Consider the following 20,110-nt stretch of genomic DNA (forward strand, 5'->3'; position numbering starts at 1 on the left):
AGTCTTTTCCTGTCCCCTCAGTCTTTTCCCCCTTTTCCTTATTGCATTTTCTCTCCCAAGAGTCTGAATTGGTTTCTTCCCAAAGGACGTGTTGTTGTAGGGAGGTTTTTTTTTTGTTGCAGCTGAGCTGATTTTACTAATGGCAAGAAGAGAAACATCCTGTTGAGGTTGAAGGCTCTTTCCATCCATTGTGAACTGTCCTTTGCAAAGAGTGAGGAAGAACTTCCTACGTTTCCTTTGCACACATGCATTTTTTTTTAATATGATGATGCTGTAAACAAGTAATCCCTTCCAAGAGTAAAAGCCTGGTTTTATTTGGATTGTGCTGGGATTCACGGAAGACTGAACAGCATCTGGGGCAATGCAGGCTTCATAGCTGTGTACTGGTTCCAATAGAATAAAGAATGAGGGAAGGAGTGCTTGAGTGGTGGTTTGAAGAAGTGATTTTGTAAACAAAATTTATTTAGGGTGTTTGCTCTTAAAATAGTTTGCTGATAACTGTTGACTGTACTTCACATTGAATTTTAGCAATAGTAAATTGCGTCATAACTTCTTTTTTTTCCTGGCAGACTTCACAAACTGTTTAATATACAGATAGTACAGTAGAAACATTCCATATCCCAAAATCTAGATTTACAGAAAGAGTTTTATAAGTCGTTTGGTGGTTTGTTGTTGTTGGTTGTGGGTTTTGGGGTGTGGGTTTTTTTTTTTTTTTGGTTTTGTTTGTTTGTGTGGTGTGGTTTTGTTTGTTTTCCACCCTCCCCTCCCCGCCCCCCCCCGCCCCCAACCCTGCTAGTTAAAGTTTCTGCCTTCCTAAGCACATTTTGAGTGAAATGATGCCAATATTGGGCGGGGCAAAGGAACTGATTGTTTTTTAACAAGCCTGCCACATTAATGTAGAAAGCAGAGTAGGGTACTTGCTGTGCTGGGACATAATGTTTGAGCATTAACGCTGTCTGTCTGCATAGCCGCATCCCCAAGGGATGCCCCACCTGGGAGGGAGGGTGGGCTCAGCCCTTCTGGGCACTGTGTCCTGCCTGCCTCTGCCATGGCCCTGACACTATGTGCTATCTGAACTACTTATTTTTTCTAGTAAAACACAGTGTTGTTTTGGGGGTGCGCGAGAGACATCCTTTGAGGAATCTTCCTGTAGGAACATTTCTAAATCTGTCCACCTTACAGCTCTGACCCAGATTTTCAGCATACTTGGGTAATACACAAGCACAAAGTATGATCTAAACTCTTGCAGGTCTTTAATTCAGTCTTCTCTTCAATGGCATTGGTGGATTTTCAGTGGTTCAGAAGTTTGTTTGGACGTCTCTTATTAAAGCTGCTTCTGTTTTGCTCAGTGCAGAAACCAGTGGCCTGAATGGTCCTGAACCTGGAAAAGAAGCTTAGTGGTGGTTTTGTCCCTCCCTTCTCACTGTCTTTGAAAACATCTTAATCTTGCTGGTCCTGTAGTTTGTTATTTACTTCTCACAAGCCCTAATGCAGGAGATCAAACAAGTTTTTTTAGTGCTTCGAATGTTGCTGTACGTGTAATCGTATGTGTCAATTGTGTGATGGTTGAAATGGATTTATGGTGTCTTTATTCAGGCTAATTGGTTTTGACGGATTTTAATGTTTTGAATCAAGAGTGGGTAGATGCATATTTGAACAGCTTTTATCTTAGAAACAAGAAAGTTGTCTGAGCTGAAGGCAGAACGTAGTATCTGTGTGAAGAAGAGAGTTTTTCAAGTCTTGTGAAAACAGGCCGAAAAGGTCTGGTGGCACAGCCACCCTGAAACCTTGCAAACATCAGAAAAAATGGTATAAAATCCCTTACTTGTTTGAAAAGGCTAAGAACTGATGGTTTGACATTTAAAACAAGCTTGCATTTAATTCATTCTGCTATACAGTGTGGGAAGAAATGTGTGTTATGGATTCTAAATTTGTCAGGCAAACATATTCTGAAGATTTACCAAGATGGTGAAAGTCACGGATATGGAATCCAGTTCACTGTGAATATGTAAGGTCATGCCTGGTGAAAACAATAACTCTGGTTTTCCTATTAAAAGCTGAGAAATTGCTGTAGAAGAACTAAAATTCTCACAGTGGTTTGCATTTGAAAACCAATAAGGTGAACAGATGTTTGCCAAGGTCAAGAGATGGTGTGCGTGGGGAAATCTGTATGCGTGATGATCTACCAGTGCTTCATGCTCTCTGGAGCCCGGGGTGAGCTCATTGCTGTACTTTACTTCTGAAATGCAGTAAATGTTTTATTATTGTGATTTGACACAGCCGAGTTCGCTTTCCAAAAACTTTTTGTTATGTTGATGTGGATTAAAATGCTTGAGTACTGTCTATATCATGCGAAGAATTACTTGACTTTGTATGCTTTTCATGTTTGAAAAAATAGGATGTTTTATGTAAAAGTATATACATGTTTTTAGGGAAGTAAGCGAGGCTTTGCAGGTGCTGAGCATTCCCGCAGGCAGTGGGTCTGTGCAGAGGTCGGTATGTGAGGCCAAGGGCTCCGTGCTGGAGGCTGCGGGGTCCCCAGGGAGCGTGTCTAGAGGAAAGGACGTGCGTCAAGTCATCGTTCTTAGGGCTTGTCTGAAGCGTTAGCAGTCCTTGGCTGTTATCATACTGTCTCTTAACCTTATTTTATTAATTTAGATTTGATGCTTATTTTCTGCCTTTATGTAACAAAAGAAAATAAAAATATCTGAAACTAAGTATGTGGTGTTCTGATGATAATCTTGGTTACCCTGAAGCAACTTTAGCTCTCCTCATGGTTGTAATAGTGCGAGTAAAAAACAATGCTGGTGTTAATTGATACTATTCCCTATTGCATTAGCAGAGGGAAGACCCACAGAATGTATACTGACTGACCCCAGCGATTGAGGATGAAAGAAAATGTGGCCATGCCAGTGAAATGGAAAGCTGTACTGTTGGTTGGAATGAGCTGAGGGGCTCTTAAAAATTATTCTGTTTTCAAAGTGATGTGGTTGTGGGTGATTTGCTGATATAGAACTATACCATCAATAAAGGCCCATTCTTAACCAGGTACATACTGGGAATGTAATACGAAGTATTGCCTTATTAATAAATCCTCAGTTTTGGGTTCTGCGTTGTGCGAGGTACCTCATCACTGCAGACTGAACATGATGATGAACGCTCAGCTTGGCTGAGCCTGGGTTGAATGCAAGTAAGGTGGCTGCTGTGTCCTCTCATGAGTGTTGCTGAGGCTTCTGGACCCGAACACTGTCCAGCTTCTGTGCTGTTTTAAGCTGAACCCTCCTGACATCTCAGCAAATGTTGGGAAGCTGTGCCTGACTTCCTGAGCTTGTGGGCAGGAAGGCGAGAGCTGGAGGAAAGCTGCTTGCTGATAGCTCGCTGTCAAGCTTGTCTCTTCCTGGAAGGGTGGTGGTTACCACCTGGAAGGAGAAGAACCCTAAGCTCCAATGCAAGTCTCAGACCTTTTCAGCTAGCTTGGGTTGAAAGCACTAAGGAATTCTTGGTCACTTTCTGTATGAAGGTAGTGCTTGAGATGGTCCCAAGGCTGACATTAGACCGCATATTACCATTCTTGGACGTGTCAGCTCTGTGATGTACTTTCAGGTCATCTTTTTACTGTTTTCTCGCTTTCCCCTTGGCATGTGCAAGGAATTCTGCCAAAGTGTTATTGTGGCTGGTATTCAGAGCTGCTGCTTCCAGCAGCTGAACAGGCCTGGAAATGGGAAGGAGAATGAGAAGTGAGTTTTCGTAAGGTGGGAAACAGGAAGGCAACTGTAGACTGCTCTAGAATTTCATAGCCTGTACATAGGATTAGAGCAGAGTTTTGAGGTAATACCCAATGTTAGCTGTATTTTCTACTGTATTTTTAGTGGTACAGTTTCTTTCAGCCTCTCGGTATAACAAGTGAAGTGTAGTTGTATAAGACACGTCAGATTTAAAGGTTTCTTGCCTTGAGATTGAGAGCGTGAAAATGAATGTGCACAACTTTCAGAGAGCACATTGTTCAGAAGGGGGAAAAACCTCCAGAGAAGAGGCTGTGTTGCAGCTTGGGGCAGCTGTTCTGTCAGTGTAGGTCAGAAGCAATTTTTAATATCTGTAAATAAATCCGTGAGGAGAACTGGAAGAGAAATGATCTGTTATGTTGCAGCTCCATAGTGTTTGGATCATGGATAGCTTGTGTAGAGCTTGTGCTGCTACATCTAGTACTCTGGTCATATTCCTGGTGAGGAATCAGCATCCCTGCTTAGAGTCCTTAGGCACCACATCAAGTGAAAGAAAATAAATGTTATTTCTGCTTTCAATGCACGTTGTGACCTAGCTAGTCTTAAATAAAAGTTGACAGCCATCGTGCTTGTTTCTCTATTAGTGAACAGAAATAAGGTTCCCTGTACTCCCCTTACTAGGCATCATTAGTGCTCAGTGGGACTTTTTGTAGTAGAGCTTCAGGGTCAGTAACCAAATACAGATTTTTTTTTTTTTTCTTTTTTTGCTTCTTCTCTGTGGTTGGAGCATGTGTGATATCTTTCATGGTATAACTCGTTCTTTCTACATCTCAATAAAACAACAAGCAGGAGGTGGGAAAGCATAGTATTGTTTCTTTCTTTGTGATGATGGTTATCAGGATGCTATAGGTGATGAGTTTTAAAAAGCAACATATTGTATTAATCTTCCAGATTATTCATTAAAAAAGACAAAAAGTCTCCACAAGCCACTGTTTGAAGGATATATCGGTTCAAAATAGCAATAATATAGTGGGGGTATTGAAAAAGGAGCATTTTTTGGTTTGAAGCATGTGGTTCCAATGTGATTAAAAAAAACGGAGATTTTTTTTTTCCCTTAGGAGAGGGCTAATGCTTTGGTTTTTTTATACTTAATGATCTGTGGTGATTTTAGTCTACTTATTGCTAAGGAAACAGCACTTCATCTTTATTATGTCCTCTTATTTGGATCGGTTCTCTCATATCTGATAACAATGGTTAACGATGAATAATCTCATTTATCTGCATCATTTGAGGATCTGAAAGTGCCTCGAAGTTCGTCTTAACCTCTTTCATAAAAGTCTGTTAAATTCAATTAGTATGAATTTGAAACAGTCTTTTTAAGGATGCTCCTTTTGAATGCAATACTTCTCTGGAGCCTCAGCATCAAATGCATGTGAGCATCTCCTCTTCTCACTCTTGTCAAGATTGAGAGCAGCTGCTGTTAGTGACTGGACCTAGCAGAGGACTCTGGGAGTCCTTAGCATAGTTAAAAAACCAAAACTGAACAAAACATAAAACCCACCAAAACAAACAAAACAAAACACCCCCCCTCTCCGCCCCCCCCCAACACCACCACCACCCAAACTCCCATTCTGAATTTTGGCATCTATTTCACCTCTTCAATCAGTTGCTTTCAGACAAGGCTAGAGAAAGTAAGACGTTTGTGCATGCACCGTAATAACAGTCTTCTCATGGAAGAGCAAGAGCTGTCAGGCAAATTTTTTCTCGTGTTTCAAAGTTTTGCATAACTAAACTCGCGTGAGGCCAGACTTTCTTTCTGAAGTGCTACATGATTATTATGAAAAAAATCATGACACTGTTTAAATTTTTGTAATGAAAACCTGTACTGAACACAGAGTAGCTGCTCAAAAAAAAGAGCAGCTGGGTGCACAGTGATGGAGAAGAAATCTTGTGTCTAGTGGGATAGTAGGGTTTGGGGTGGGTTTTTTTCCTTATCTTTTTTAGTAGCAGGTGACTTAAGTACCCTGAAATCAGATCCAGGGCAGGATCCGTTTCAGCATGGGATGTCTAGTAATGCTGTACTAATTCCCTTCCCAACACAGTATTGATGTTATGGAGAGGTAGAATTTAATACATTTTTAGGGAGGAAGGATTGGACCTTAATTGAACTCAGAATGAATCGAAATCTGTCAACCATCTATTTGACTCTGTCGTGTGGCAACTAGTATCAGGCTTCTTTACATCCAGGTAATTTGCTGTGTTATTTAATCCTAGGGCTGACAGAGTAATTCCTTCAGGCTTGCTCATATTGGTGTTTTTGTGAGCTAAAAAAAGGTTTGTCTAATTAGAGATGTGTTGGCATCTTGGGTAGCACAACTAATGTCTCAGGAAGGATCTTATGTACGTGCTCTTCCTTGTAGCAGTCAATGAGTCCTCAGCTTGCCAGATGCTAATGGTTAAAGTCAGTGAATGCCAGAAATATTTTGTTAACTCATCTTCACGTTGTTCGTGGAATGAAATTGGGGAAATTGTTATTTTTATTAATAAAATAATTTTAGTAAGCCAACCAGTTGGACAACTTTCAGAGAAGACTAAGAGGCACAGAGAATAGTTCTGCATGAAATGAAGATGAAGACCTTTGAGGTATGGAATGCTATAACAGTGCAAAATAGCTGAAACGCTTCGTTTTAAAACTAGTGAGTTACATCAGACTTCTCACATGGCTCTGTTCAGATGTTTGTGGTTCAGCGAAATGGCAGCAGAGGAGGATGCCATTCTGCATCGTTTGAAGCATAACATAAGCAAGGTGGTCCGTGGAGCAGTTGCTTTAGCAGCGTAGGTTGTGCCTCTGTGTTGAGCGCGGATAACGAACTGTGTGGAAAATAAATAACAAGGATAAAATGTCAGCCTCAGAGCTTCCTTTGAAATTGAGTTGATGCAGGATGGAGGTCCTGTTTCAGAAGCAAAATTTCAGCTCTTCTGGCCGTGGTGAGCAGATGGGTTGCAGCTTCTGTTCCTTCTTAGAGCAGCTTGCAAAGTGCACTGTGTATTTCTTCCACTACAGTAATAATACTGTAGGCTTGGAGTAATTAGTTTAGTGTTGTCTTTTTATGGTAGGAGAACCTGTAAGTCTACAGGATTTTCCAAATCTGGTATCTATTTTTAGGGAAGTTTGTTTCAAGAAAGCTCAGGTGCCTTGTATACTTTAGCTTACTTTGTCTAATTGCTATATTGTCAAAAACAGAGGATGTTAGTACTGTGTAATAAATCAGTCATGTAAGAGTCATGCTTGGAAGTGCGATGTGCGTGTTGTGATTTTCATACTGTTCTTAAAAATTTGTTGTTGTTATTTATTTATTTAGAAAGTCACAAATCCAAACATTTAAACAGTGGTGTTTGTCATATTGTCGTGTGTTTTGGGACTGTACTGTAAACAATGTCTGCTGATTTGTCCATAAGAGCATCCCATATAGGATCTAAAAAGAATAAAAACAGTACTGAAACAGTAATTTAAATAACTTGTTTCCTTCCTTTCTTCCTTCTTCAAAATGCTTCTAAATGAAAGATCTAGTTCTGTGAGAGATTGAGTATGAATAAATTTTATGCAATGGAGGTAAGATGTAAGCATCCCTCAAATGGAATAGCATCCTCTTACAAACTGTCCTTTTGCAGCCCACTTTTAGCAGGAAAAGTTGAAAAAATAAAAAACATTAAAAAGGAGTGAATATATTATACAGAAGAATTCTTCTTCCATGAGGTGTTTAAGAGAATGAGGTGCTGGAAATGTGACAAATGAGATGTGAAGCTGTCGTAAAGTCAGCAGCTACTTCAAATGAATTCCTGAAAACTGAAGACTGCTATTCTGTTTAAAAATAAAGTCAACAAATTACAGAGCACTGACATTTGAGTAATATAGTTCATTTCAGAAACTGACATTGCTCAAATGTTAACCTGTTTATCAGATTTGTTGAACTAGGATTGTTCCTCAATTTTTGATTTGACAGATATAATTTAAGTTTGTTTCATGGTATGGAGTTGGGCTCTGCATATAGTAGTTTTCACGTCCTTCCCAGGTACACATGCATGGAAATAGGTTTAAAATATATCTTACAACAACTCGAGGTACCTTTTTTTTTCAAGGAAAAAGTGCTTTAGTGTAAATGAAAACTAGATCTTATTTAGGGCTATTTTGTGTACTTTACCTTGTAGTTTCAATTTTACAGGAGCGAGTTTCAGGGGTATAATAAGAACCAAAAAGTTACTACTGAGCTTGGAACAGTTCTGTAGTCTGTGTTGCTGTGGAATACACTCTTTGTTAAACTTCATGTATTTATTTAAGATAAAATAAGCAATGGTGGTTCTGAGCATTGGAATAGAAAATAGTATTCTGAAATTACATGGATTACAATGAATGTATTTCAGTGCAAAACTTTAATTTGATGCTGTAAAACAGTGTCTTATGTTTGTTTTGGGGTAATGAAAGGCTTCCAGGTGATGAGATTTAAATGCAGTATCATAGCATTTCTGCCCGTGTAGGTATACCAAAATAAATTATAACACTTGTCATATTTATCGCTATCATCAAACACTTCTCTCATCAAACTTGCACACCTGCTCGGTTGCATCCTTTTTTTTCTTTTTTGCCAAATGAGACAGGATATCTAATGCTGATAGGAATTTTCTTGTTGTTTGTAGTTTACCCTGCTGCTATTAGTCAACACATTATATAGCCATGTAAGTGACCAAAGACTGTTTCAAAATCTAAATGAACAGCTTGACAGCAAGACTGGCTTTTTTTTTTTTTTCCTACTTCCACCATCTTAATGCACTTTTTATTCAGCTTGTAAAATCTTGATTTCCCCCTGCCTCCCCCCCCGCCTCCACCTTGTTAAGTGTTAGTTGGTGCTGCACTAGATTTAATAGTTCCTGAAAGTAATTCCAGTCATGGATAATTTCGCTCAGCCCACTTGTTGACATTCTTCTTCCTGCCCAAGCAGCAGTTTTTATACTGAAATGTGACTAAACCATGCGGAAGTATGTTCAGGCTGGTGTCACCTGGTAGGAATGAAGGTTTCCAGTTACTGTTATATTGATGGCTAACTGCAAAATCCATAAATTTGACTATGGGCTCTTAAGTAATTCCAAAAGAGACCTGGTTGGGTCTATCTGTGGTGTGCCCCTTTCCCTCATTGTCCCCCCACCTTTGGTGATGTCTGTCATTGGGCACATCAGACGGCTTGTGCTTGTGGTCTGGCTGTGACCAAAGTTAGGTAGGCGTTAGAGTAGAGTAGAATATTTTGGTTGGAAGGGGACTGCAATGATCACCTATTCCAACTGCCTAACCAATTCTGGGCTCACCAAAAGTCAATGTGTGTTGTTAAGGACGTTGTCCAAATGTTTCTTAAACACTGATAGGCCTGGCAGATTGACAACCTCTCTGGGAAGCTGTTCCAGTGTTTGACCACCCTCTTGGTAAAGAAATGCGTCCTAATGTCCAATCTAAATGTACCCTGGCACAGCTTTGAACCATTCCTTCGTGTCCTGTCACTGCATACCAGGGAGAAGAGCTCAGCTCCTCCCTCTCCAGGTTCCCTCCTCAGGAAGATGTACAGAGCAATGCGGTCACCTCTCAACCTCTTCTCCAAACTAGACAAACCCAGAATCCTCAGCTGCTTTTCATGGGTCATGCCTTCCAGTCCTTTAGTCAGCTTTGTTGCCCTCCTCCGGATACATTCAAGGACCTTCACATCCTTCTTAAATTAAGGTGCTCAATTTGAAGGTTAAGGGAGTGTGGGTTTTAGGGCTTTTTGGAAGCAGCTGTGTTGCTGGTAGGGGGCTCTCTAGTGTTGGCGGTGGGTGGGAAACTCTTGACCCTGCACTTAGTTGTAGGCAAATGTCTTTTTATTATGTTCCTGGAGCTGACACAAAAATCTACCTTACCTGACTTGCTGGGAATACTGCCCACCCACCCCCCTTCCCCTGATACTTTCCTCACATTTATGACCATGTTCAGAGATGTTGATTTTTGTAGGTGAACTTTAGTTTTTAGTTTCTCTCACAGGAGCATGCAAATGTTGGTGTGGCAAAGCTGGGCAGGCCCTGCACATGAGCCAGGCTTTTGCTGGCCGCCCTCTGTGCTTGTCTGTTTTTCCAGGGGCCCTCATTGGGGAAATCCCTCCTGTCTTGGGCGAGTGTTCGCGCATGTGTGTGTGTGCAGGTCTGTTCTTCATTACAGATATGACAGCGAAATTTCTGCTGAAGTCTTGCAAATATCTCTGCTAAGCACTTGGTTGCTGGGTCGCTAGGCCCTTTGGGGAGGGGAGCGCTTACCTCCCGGTTGCTCCGAGAGACAGCCGTGTAAAATCAGTGCTTAATCCTGGCCAAGTTTTGGTTTGGTTTTGATACCTTTGGCTTAAATAGGTTATAGCGCAAAATAAATAGGGCGAAATAAACATATCTGATCTTCCAGAAGCTTTTCAGCGGAGGCTCTTACTCAGCCAAATTTCAGGTGCCTCCTAGTTCACCTGAGTGCTTGAGCTTCTCTGTAGCTAATGGCTTTTTGTAAAGGAGATGCGGGTCTTCCCAGGGTTTTTTGTAGTTTAGAGATGTGGCCCTTTTTGTTACTGTTTGCCATATACATTTTTCTTTCAGGAGGAAGCAGCTGTACCAAGCAGTTTAGCGAGCAATCCGTAAAATATTTTTTGGCCTATTTCTGCAGGCTGTTGACAACAATAATTGCTGCTGTTGTTTCTATATTAACATTATATTATAAAGCATTGTTTCTAAATTATTCATGTTGATTTTGCCAACCTCTTACTCTTGTGACACTGTTTAAGAAGTTGGGAGATGGAGAATTTTCTTTGGTTTTGACAGACAGCCATCTTAAAGTTGTGGGGAGACAGTAATTTGGTATTTCATCCCTTTTAATTTTTGTGCTTTATTCTTTTTTTCCCTGATTGCATTTACAAGAAAGGAAGAGATTTTTTTCATTGTTTATCCACCTGTAAAGCATTTGTGGTCTGCGTAGATACCTAATAGAACTAGGAGGAGAACGAGTGTTTTATGGCTTAAATAGGAAGTCTGGCAGTCTGTATTCTGTTACAGTCTGCTGTAAGGTCAATGGTTAACCAACGGGCAAGAAGCCATGGATTTGTCTGGTGACACGAGTGTATATTAGCATGGCATTTGCCCAGTTTGAACCACAGACTTACGCAATTGAGCAGTGATCTTCACTTGTAGGGTTCAGCAGACCAAAGATAGTCCAGTGGAAGAAACTCGATCTTTCCAGGGGGAATAAGAAGGTTATCTCATGTTTTGATCACTAAATGTGTAAGGCCAAGCAGAAAGTCCTTTTTACACTCATGTTATTTTTACCTCTGTTCTTTTTTTGGAGAAAAGATCTATGAGCAGCCTCACTTCAAAAATAGAATTTATTTGATTTTGTTAATAGTCCTAGAGGAAGCAAACTGATTTGCATGCAAATCAGTACTGCTTTAGTTAACAAGAAACCTCAAATATCAACCTGAATGAGGTATAAAAGTTTGGAGGAAACACAGGCATGGGTGGGAAGGGTGGCATGTTACTTGGCTGTGTTTAATTCTTCACAATATTTGAAACCGCATTTGATTGTCAGCAGAAGTTGTTAAACCTTAAAACTGTTGCCATTGACTTGGTTGAAGAGCAGGAACTAGTGTTAGTGTAAAAAATGGAAAGTAGGGAGGGATTACTTTAATCATCTCCTAAAATAAAATGAGCATTTGTTGTTCTTGAGTAAGTTGTAGATATGGAGGCGGTTAGTGAATGTCCTCTCCTTGAAAATAATTGCGGATGAAGCCATTAATACAAATTAAATGCACTTTGAAGGCATCTGAAAGTGGCTTCAGGTTGGTGTTTGCAGAATAAAACAACCTACATCATAGAAGCCACCTTAGGGACCTCTGAGGAATGTTTTTTGATGCTTCAGCATTTAATAATAGCACACATAAGGTCTGATGCTTATTTTTGTATTAAGTTGTAGTCTTTAATTATAAGTTAATAGCAGAGCTATCTGGAGTGAGGTGTTAACTTTTGTCCCGTGATGAGAAACCTTTTGAGGGTAAAACCTTGCAGCCTATGTGAACAAAGCCAGCCCTTGTTGTTGAAATAGGGATTATGAAGAACTATTAGCAAATACGCTAATTACTTTTGTAACTGCAGAAAGCAATGACAGAGTGTGTGGATGAGGAGAGGGCTGCACTTTCTGTCTTAAATAATGGTGTTTGATAGGAAAAAGTCTTTTGATGTTAAGATTAAATGATAATGAGCTAAAAAACTCCAAACATTTTTTTTGTTAAGTTGAAGTATTCCTTTTTTTTTAATTAGATAAACTTCTTTTGGTCTTCTGCTATGAAAATCCTTTTTGAGTGTCTCCAAAACCATGTGAATGGCATCCAGCATGGCGTGTGGACATGGAGTGCATGGATGCACTAAAGACCCTTTGCACCTCTCCTCAAATAGATGTGTTAAATTACCAGGGCTGGAAGAAGGGAAAGCAGAGGCATCTCTGTACTGCATCTTAACATGGGAAGGAAACAGTTTCCCTTTGTCTTAGTCTTTTAATGCTTGTGTAACTTTTTTTTTTTCTTTATTTTGTATCGACATTTTGACATCAAATAAATGCTTGGAATGACTGACTGTTTTACCTCTCAGAACAACAGAAAAATAACATGAAATGCCAATTTTCAAAGGCAGGCTCCAGTAATTAAATAACGTCATTCAGGTGGCTTTGCCAGGACTTGCCTTGTTTTGTCCTGCTTTGACTAGGTTTGTAAATATTTCTTTGACACAATCTGATAGGGAAACAGCTGGATTATGTCCCTCTTCTTTCCTTATCCAAAGCAGCTATAACCAATAGGCTGACATATACCCGATGGGCTGCTCTTATGGAGTTGTCTTCTAATCTGAATCTTCAGTATTGATTGGATTTTCTTTTTTTTTTTTTTTTTTAGTATCTCCAACTAAAGTATGAGTCCTTGCTGTGCTTTCTCTTTGAGAGTAGGCAAAATACTGAAAGCCTATGCTAGAAAGGTATATTAAATGTATTTACTGTCAAATAATATTTTAAGCACTTCAACAGTTAGCAGCTCAAGAAGGAAACGTGGCAGGGGAGCACATGGGAAGATACAATGTGAGATGAATTGTCTTGGGACTGGCAGATGGGTCTCTGAATTGCTGAAATTCTGTAAGAGAGAACCTGCCATCAGCATTGAGCATTACCACTACCTTGCACATCCTATCCTTTCTTTCAGAACTTGTACCTTTACTACACTTTTGAAAGTTAATAATTAAAAAAAATATGTAACAATTGAATATTTTGCTTTCTAGATAAAAAAATGTCAGGTTGGTGCTTGAACATCTTGTGACATTAGACTAATGATTTATACAGAACTCTAAACAGTGCATGATTGATTGAGGTAATTTTTTTCAGAATAGTTGCCATTTGCAAATATGAGTAGTGCTTTATTTGATCTTTGAAAACTGGATGTACTGTGAAAGTTAGCTTGAGACGGCATGCTAATTGGTCTAACTTATTTAATGATTTGCCAGGAGGCAGGAAAAAAAGCACGTGCTACTTCTTCGAGGTCACATGCAAAGTGGGCTCAACAATATGTGATTACAATTTCATTAATGTGCTTGGAGTTTTTACTTTTGCAGAATACTAATAGAGCAAATAATGCTGTTAATGTAGTTTGTGTTCTGAGAGTTATTCTTTGGGAAACTAATCTGCCCAAGAGCTTTAGGATTAGTGAAGGAGAGCTTTGCCACTACAGGCATTATTGTAGCAAACTGGACTGCAGCTTTATGTTATTCAGCATTACTGTATAGAAGCTACTTATCTGTGTAGATTTGGATTCTAGACTATTTAGTTACACTGTAATGCAGATAATTTTGGGAATGAATGTAAATTAACTAAACCATTGGCTGTGAAGGAAACCTGGATGAAACATAAAATTCTTCACTTGTATTTTAGCTGGATATACCTTTGATGTGACAAGGGATTCATTAATTCATGTTTTTTAAATGTCATGACAGCATGTATGGGACAAATCACTTCTCACCTCATCTAGTTTTACTCCCATTTCACTCTCCTGCCTTTTTTTGAGTTGTTTTAATCTCTTAAGTGTATGTGTTTTAAAAGAAGTCCTACTTTCCCCACCCACCCCTCGAAATAGTGCTGTTCAGTCTGCTTTGTATTGGAACTGCTGTCGGATATCTCTGTTAAAATCAATAGTTCATTAGGTTTTATGTTATCAGTAACTTGCACAGACTAGAGACACTTGCGAAATCAGTTATCTTAGCTAAGTTTAGCCTTTTATTTTTGGCTTTGCTGTGATAGTGAAGCATCGTCACAATGCAGTCCCTGGGGAGAAAACCAGACTGCGTTTCTTCCCAAAGTGCCGTGATGCTTGAAGTCTTCAAGACAAACTGGATGGGGAAGGAGAGGGTCTGAAGAGAGAGTTGTTTCTTTCTGTTGGTGTGATATGCAATACATAAGTGATGTGTTTAGTCTCTCACCTGGAGATCTCAAGATAGACTCAGCAGCGCTTTCCAGCACACTTTTCATTGCCTGGAAGGCTTTTCTAGCACGGTCCCAGTGAAAATATAGTTGTGCTGGGTGAAGCTTGGTCTTCAAATGGCAGCATAGCCTAGCTGTACAATAAGTATATCAGCTGGAAAAGTGTTTAATGTTTAGTCCTCTGTGCTGTTAACTTTGGGAGGGGCAAAAGTCCACGGCAGAGGCTGGAAGATATATGTAAACCCGTAAGACATGCAGGGCAGCGTGTTGGAGGTGAACACTTCCAAATGTTTGCATGAGAGGTGAAATGGTATGCAGGAATTTTGTTAGATTCTCCCTTGTTCACTGGGTCTTGTGCTTTTTCCTACCAATAGATGCCGTGCTGAACACGTGAGCAAAATTACAGTGCAAGACTGGCAGTTGGCATGCAGGCCTTAGCAGCTCAGGATTATTTGTCATAATGAAGTTTTAAAAACATAAGGAGCTGCTGAGGTGTTTACAAAAATGAGGTTTGTGGAGGTTAGAGAGGAGGTGCAGGCAGTAAGTGCTGGAGACCCCTGCCAGTGCCAGTCCAGACCAGAGGGGCTTGAGAGGATTCATGTAGCTGTTTTTCTCCCCTCATATCAATCAGCCTTACAAAACTAAATGACAACAATGCTCTCTTGAATTAATTGCTTAACTTACTGTTATTAATTTAGGAATGTGTCCTGGATTAAAATAGATCACCAAAAAATCAAGGCTATGAAGACTGATCTCTTCCAGGCACTTTTTTGGCAGGCACTTCGGGAATGCTCTTGTGTTGAGTGGGGAAGAGAGTTGGGAAGAAACCAGAAAACATACCATCAGAAATATTATTCTTAATTATCTCTCTGTTGTTTAGCATAATTAGTTATTTTGGACCAAGAATGGATTTTTAGCTTTATGGATTTGAGCTTTTTCTGTGAATTTTGCTGTAATCTGAATGACTGCAGAGGAAAACAGTATGTAGAAGCGTGCAATATATAGCTGAAGGCAGTAGCTGCAGATTTTCGCCAGTGATCCGAAATTTGTGTTTTCCTTTTTTTCGTGTTAGAATCACTGTCAGTCACTGTGTTTGACATGTTCACTCTCGGGAAAATAGAAGTAACAATGCTGTGAAGCATATGCTTGCACAATGGAGTAAAGGGAAGTCTTTTAGTCATACACTCATATACATACATAGGAGTATCTTGCTCAGGTGTTGTCAAAAGGCTCAGCAGAAGCTCTAAATCTAGGATAGGTAAGGCCAAGGTCAGATCTAGTAACGCCTTCCTCCTTTGCCCTTGCATCAAAGAATGCTCCTGGGCTTGACTGTTGTGTTTTGACCATCATCTTTGCAAAAAAGCCTCTTATCAATGTCAGCTATTTCTGTGGATTTTGCAGCAAGAGTAATTTCTTGACAAGCAGGAAGCTGCCGGTTTTCAGTCAGAAGAAAGTGCCATAGCAGACCAACTTCTGCTATCTGATATTTCATTTCTGAAGACCATAAGAAATCTTGGATTAGAGATGTATGTTACCTATTGAAAGAGCAGGGAGATGGCACAAAGCCTGTCTCAACAATGAGTCTGTTCTCCTGTTAAAACTTTGCAATGTTACTGCAACTTTCACAGGTACCTTGCTGAAAATGCAATGTATAAAATTGCTGCTTGTTACTCAAGGTGAGAGGCTTTTAGTTTAAACACCAGGGCTACACAGTAGTAGCAAGTGTTTACCTTCCGATATTAAATGATTTAATGAGTCTTTAAAACAAAAGCAAAAAACCTAACATATTTTAAAAGGTATTATTTCCACTCCAACTGTTTACAAAAAGCTATTTTGAAAGCTCAGTGTTGCATCTTAGCTGGAGATGTAACAGACAAATCCATTAACCTACTATCCTTGCTTTAAGGACACTCTTAACAGAGTCCAACTTGGGAAACGGAGTATTTGAATTATTCGTGATCATGATGTAAATGCTTTACTTCTGCTTACAGTGTCTTTAAATTGCTCCGGTATTTCTTTATGATCAGAAACATTTAGCTGTCCTAATCAATAAGATGAAGTGCTGTGCTGAGCAGTTCATTAGCATGGTCCTTTCAGCTCCATGTATAGAAAGCTAAATGTGATCATGGCTTGCTCTGGTAATCTCATTAATCTGGAGATGTTATGTCTTTTCTGAAGGGAATGAGATTTTAAGTAAAGAGTCATAGGTTGTCATGTTGCTAGGGTTGAATAGATGGCATTCCAAGTAAACGGCCGTGTATTTTTCCCCAACTTCAGCTGTCTTCCTAGCCAAGGCAAAAAATACTAAAAAGCTCCCTATTACAAAGCCACAACGCCAGGTCTCTGTAAATTACCAACTTAAATTTTTGAGTGAAAAAAAATTAAAATCTGCCACAGTATGACTGCTGTGTGCTTTATTAATTCAATAGAGATCCCAGTTGGAAGAGCTGACTGTGAATAGAGTTCAGATTCACACATGTCACCTGTGGAATGAGTCGCTTCTGTTTTTATTGAAATTTTGATAGGGCTGTGTTGCATCAATAAAGAAAAAATATCATTAATTTGGAGGATTTTTTTGCAAGTATTTGGTATGGATCTGTCACGTTTGGGGTGCTCACCAGAGTTTCTGAAGATATTAGAAGGAGTAAGCATGTGATAGTTCTACTGATCAAGGCAAGGTGGACCAGGTGTCATCCCAGTTATTGGAAAATTCTCTAATTAGCCAACGAAAGGAGAGTGATGGTTAACTGTTAAATTGTACAGAACTTATTAGTTTCACAAGGGAAATTGACATAGTAGAGGGGAATCTGCCAGTAGAAGTGTTCCTGCTTTATTTAAGTTAAATTGTGATAACATGTTAACATCTTAAAGAAGGCAGGGAAACAAGTGTTCTTTCCTTTTCTTAAAAAAAAAAAAAACAAACACCAAACACAAACAACAACCAAACAAACCAAAACACCAAACCAAACCAAAAAAACACAAAAGAAAAAAAAAGAAATACTTGTTTTGATTGTTGTGTTTTACCTTAAAGTGCTGAGCTAATGTGTTAGGATAGTTAGATGTTAACTCCTACAATCTTTCTTGGTGTGATTTTTTTTTTTTTTTTTTTTTTAATTACTGTAGGCATATAAAATTCACGAAGTTTTTTTGTGTTTAAACACAGAGTGGAGGAGCTAAGATATGAGGTTTACGTACCTCTTGTAACACAGTAATTCTGTTTCTTCAGTTTTTCATGAATTTTTAAAATGTTGTTAATTTTCCCCTTGAGAAGCCTTAAAAGTAGATATTTAAACATAATTGCATGCTCTCCTGTACCTCGAATGCAACAGGCTCGCCTTTGGAGTGTGAGGAGCAGTGGAGAACCATTGACTACTCTTGAGGAACCCAACCCAAAGAGGAGACTTATCTTTGCCTTTTGTTGCTCAGGTGGCAAAACTGAAGCGGGTACCTTCAGCTTCCACCTTCGGATGTTGGCGCCCTCAGGGGGCAGAGGGCTCAAAGAGAGAGCTCTTGGTTTGCCTTGGTGATGTGGTCCCACAGAAGGGATTGAAACCCGTAGAATCATGGAATCATTTTGGTTGGAAAATACCTTTAAGATCATCGAGTCCAACCGTAAACCTAACACTGCGAAGTCCACCTCTAAACCATGTCCCTAAGAACCTCATCTACACACTGTTTTTTGAACGCCTTCAGGGATGGCGACTCAACCCCTTCCCTGGGCAGCCTGTTCCAGTGCTTGACAACCCTTTCCATGAAGAAATTTTTTGTATTGAGGTTTGCGTGGAAGGAAGGTTGCGTTGGTTTATCAATGCAGGTAGGAAGCTCAGAGACGTTTCGGAATCGCTTTCAACTGGGAAATTGAGGGCAGCTCTGATGTTTGGCTCCATATCCCAGGAGCACTGGGGTGTTCCAAGGTGTGTGGGGTGTCCTGGGCAGCCTGCCTGCGGGAGGCGAGGAGGAGCCCTGCGGGCAGCTTGTGCTAAGCCTGAGCATCTTCATGCTTGGTCGGGTACAGTGTGTTCTGTAGTACCTTGCTGTGAGCTGGACCTTTAGCAATCCCACTGGGACACCACCCCAGCCACTGCATTTTAAGGTTCAGTCAAAACAAAGCTTAGGTGGAAGCTGCTGCTTTTAACCTGCCGTCTTTATAAGGCATGATGAAATACAGCCTGTGTGCTCAGCATCTAAATGAACTGGAGAGGGTCTTGAGAAAAGATACATTGTGGGTAGATTTTGGTTTGGTTGGTTGTTGTTGGTTTTTGTTTTCATGGTGGTTTTGGTTTTTTTTTTTTTTTTTTGGAAACTCTTGAGGAAAACATGTTACTTGATTGTTAGTGAACCACTTTCCCTCAGTATACCAAGTATGTTCAGAAAATTAAATTTCTGAAATTGCACCCTAAGTATGCTTGTTGTTCTGTGTTTAGCCCAAGTTGATAAGAAGACAGTTCTGGGCCACAAAACAGTTTGCCTACAGCTTTACACTCTGTATTATACTATCACATGCCTGGATTTCTATGAAGACCACATTTAATGTTTTTCAAATCTTCCTGAATCAGTTTCAGCCTTTGCTACCATGGGTGGGTGAGCACAGTTTGCTTCAGGTTTACTTTAGCTATTCCTGCTTTGGATGGACTGAATTGTCAGGTGTGAAATTAATTTTTTTTTTTTTTCTTCCAGGTGCCTGCTGATGGAAATGCTGGGTTGCTGGCGGAGCCTCAAATTGCCATGTTCTGTGGGAAACTCAACATGCACATGAACGTTCAGAACGGAAAATGGGAATCAGACCCCTCTGGCACCAAGACATGCATCGGGACGAAGGAAGGGATTCTCCAGTACTGCCAAGAGGTAAGTCCCGTCCTTAGAAACAGCTGTGGTGGCTCTTCTGAAGCAGCAAAGTGCAGGTGCATGCTGGAGAACTCTGAGTCTGTATGGACCTTCCTCTTTTTTTTTTTTTTTTTTTTTTTTTTAAATTCTTTTGTCTTCTGCTCTGTTGTCGTTTTTAAAGAGGTTCTCTGCAGAGCCTGTTAAAACAGCTTCAAAACCTGGTTGCTCAGGGTCACTGAGGATATTGGACAATTTTGTCCCTCTGTGTTCTGCCCTTGGGATAATTTTGTATCATAAATGCACTATGAACTTATTGCTTATGAAGTATTTTTAATGAAGCTGATGTGACATTATTTTAAATGCCCTTGTTCTTTCTGGGCTGATCTTAAAAGAGTCTGCTGTAACACATCTTCTGTCATCCTAAAATGATACTGAGATATACTGGGTCAGTCTGGAGTTATTGGTCTCTGCTGCACACTGAACCATTCAGAGTTTCTTAATGGAAAAAGCTTGCCCTACAGATGAAGTCACAATGACTGATTTCATATTTGAGAGCAGAAACTTATAATCCAGTCACTTGTGACCTAAGAACAGATTTGAGACCTAATTTCCTTTTGTCTCCATGCTGTGATAGCATGATAACCTTGTGCCATTGTGTGACAATTTGAAAAGAAAATAGGGATTTCATGCCATGAAACAAAAGGGCACGGCTTGAGTAGCTTTAGTCCTTATGTCTTTCTATACCATCTCTGCGTTTTTTTTAAAGCAGAGGCTATTATTGCTTATTGCCATAGCAGTAGTTGTCTTACTTCCTAAATATCAAACCAATTCCTGTGAAAATGCCTCTTTAGAAAGTAAGATAATTGACTCTTCAGATCTCTGCTCTATTAGCATCTTCATTTCTGTCTTTCCACCCACGGATTGTTCCTTCTGTTTCCTGCAGTGTTTTGTTCCTTTTTTTCCTGAATTTGGGCTTTATGGTCTAGAATATTAACTTTAAGGATGAACT

The 20,110-nt window shown here is 39.8% G+C and overlaps 1 protein-coding gene across 1 annotated transcript in view; it reads left to right on the top strand.

Moving 5' to 3' along the window:
- APP (amyloid beta precursor protein) overlaps positions 1-20,110 on the top strand; it is a 217,225-nt gene that overhangs the window by 23,150 nt on the left and 173,965 nt on the right. The window contains exon 2 of the mRNA XM_065650893.1: positions 18,955-19,122. Within this exon, the coding sequence (XP_065506965.1) occupies positions 18,955-19,122 (168 nt within the window). The remainder of the gene's footprint in view (positions 1-18,954; positions 19,123-20,110) is intronic.

This window comes from Caloenas nicobarica, chromosome 1 (genome assembly GCF_036013445.1).
Source record: "Caloenas nicobarica isolate bCalNic1 chromosome 1, bCalNic1.hap1, whole genome shotgun sequence".
Lineage (NCBI taxonomy): Eukaryota > Metazoa > Chordata > Aves > Columbiformes > Columbidae > Caloenas > Caloenas nicobarica.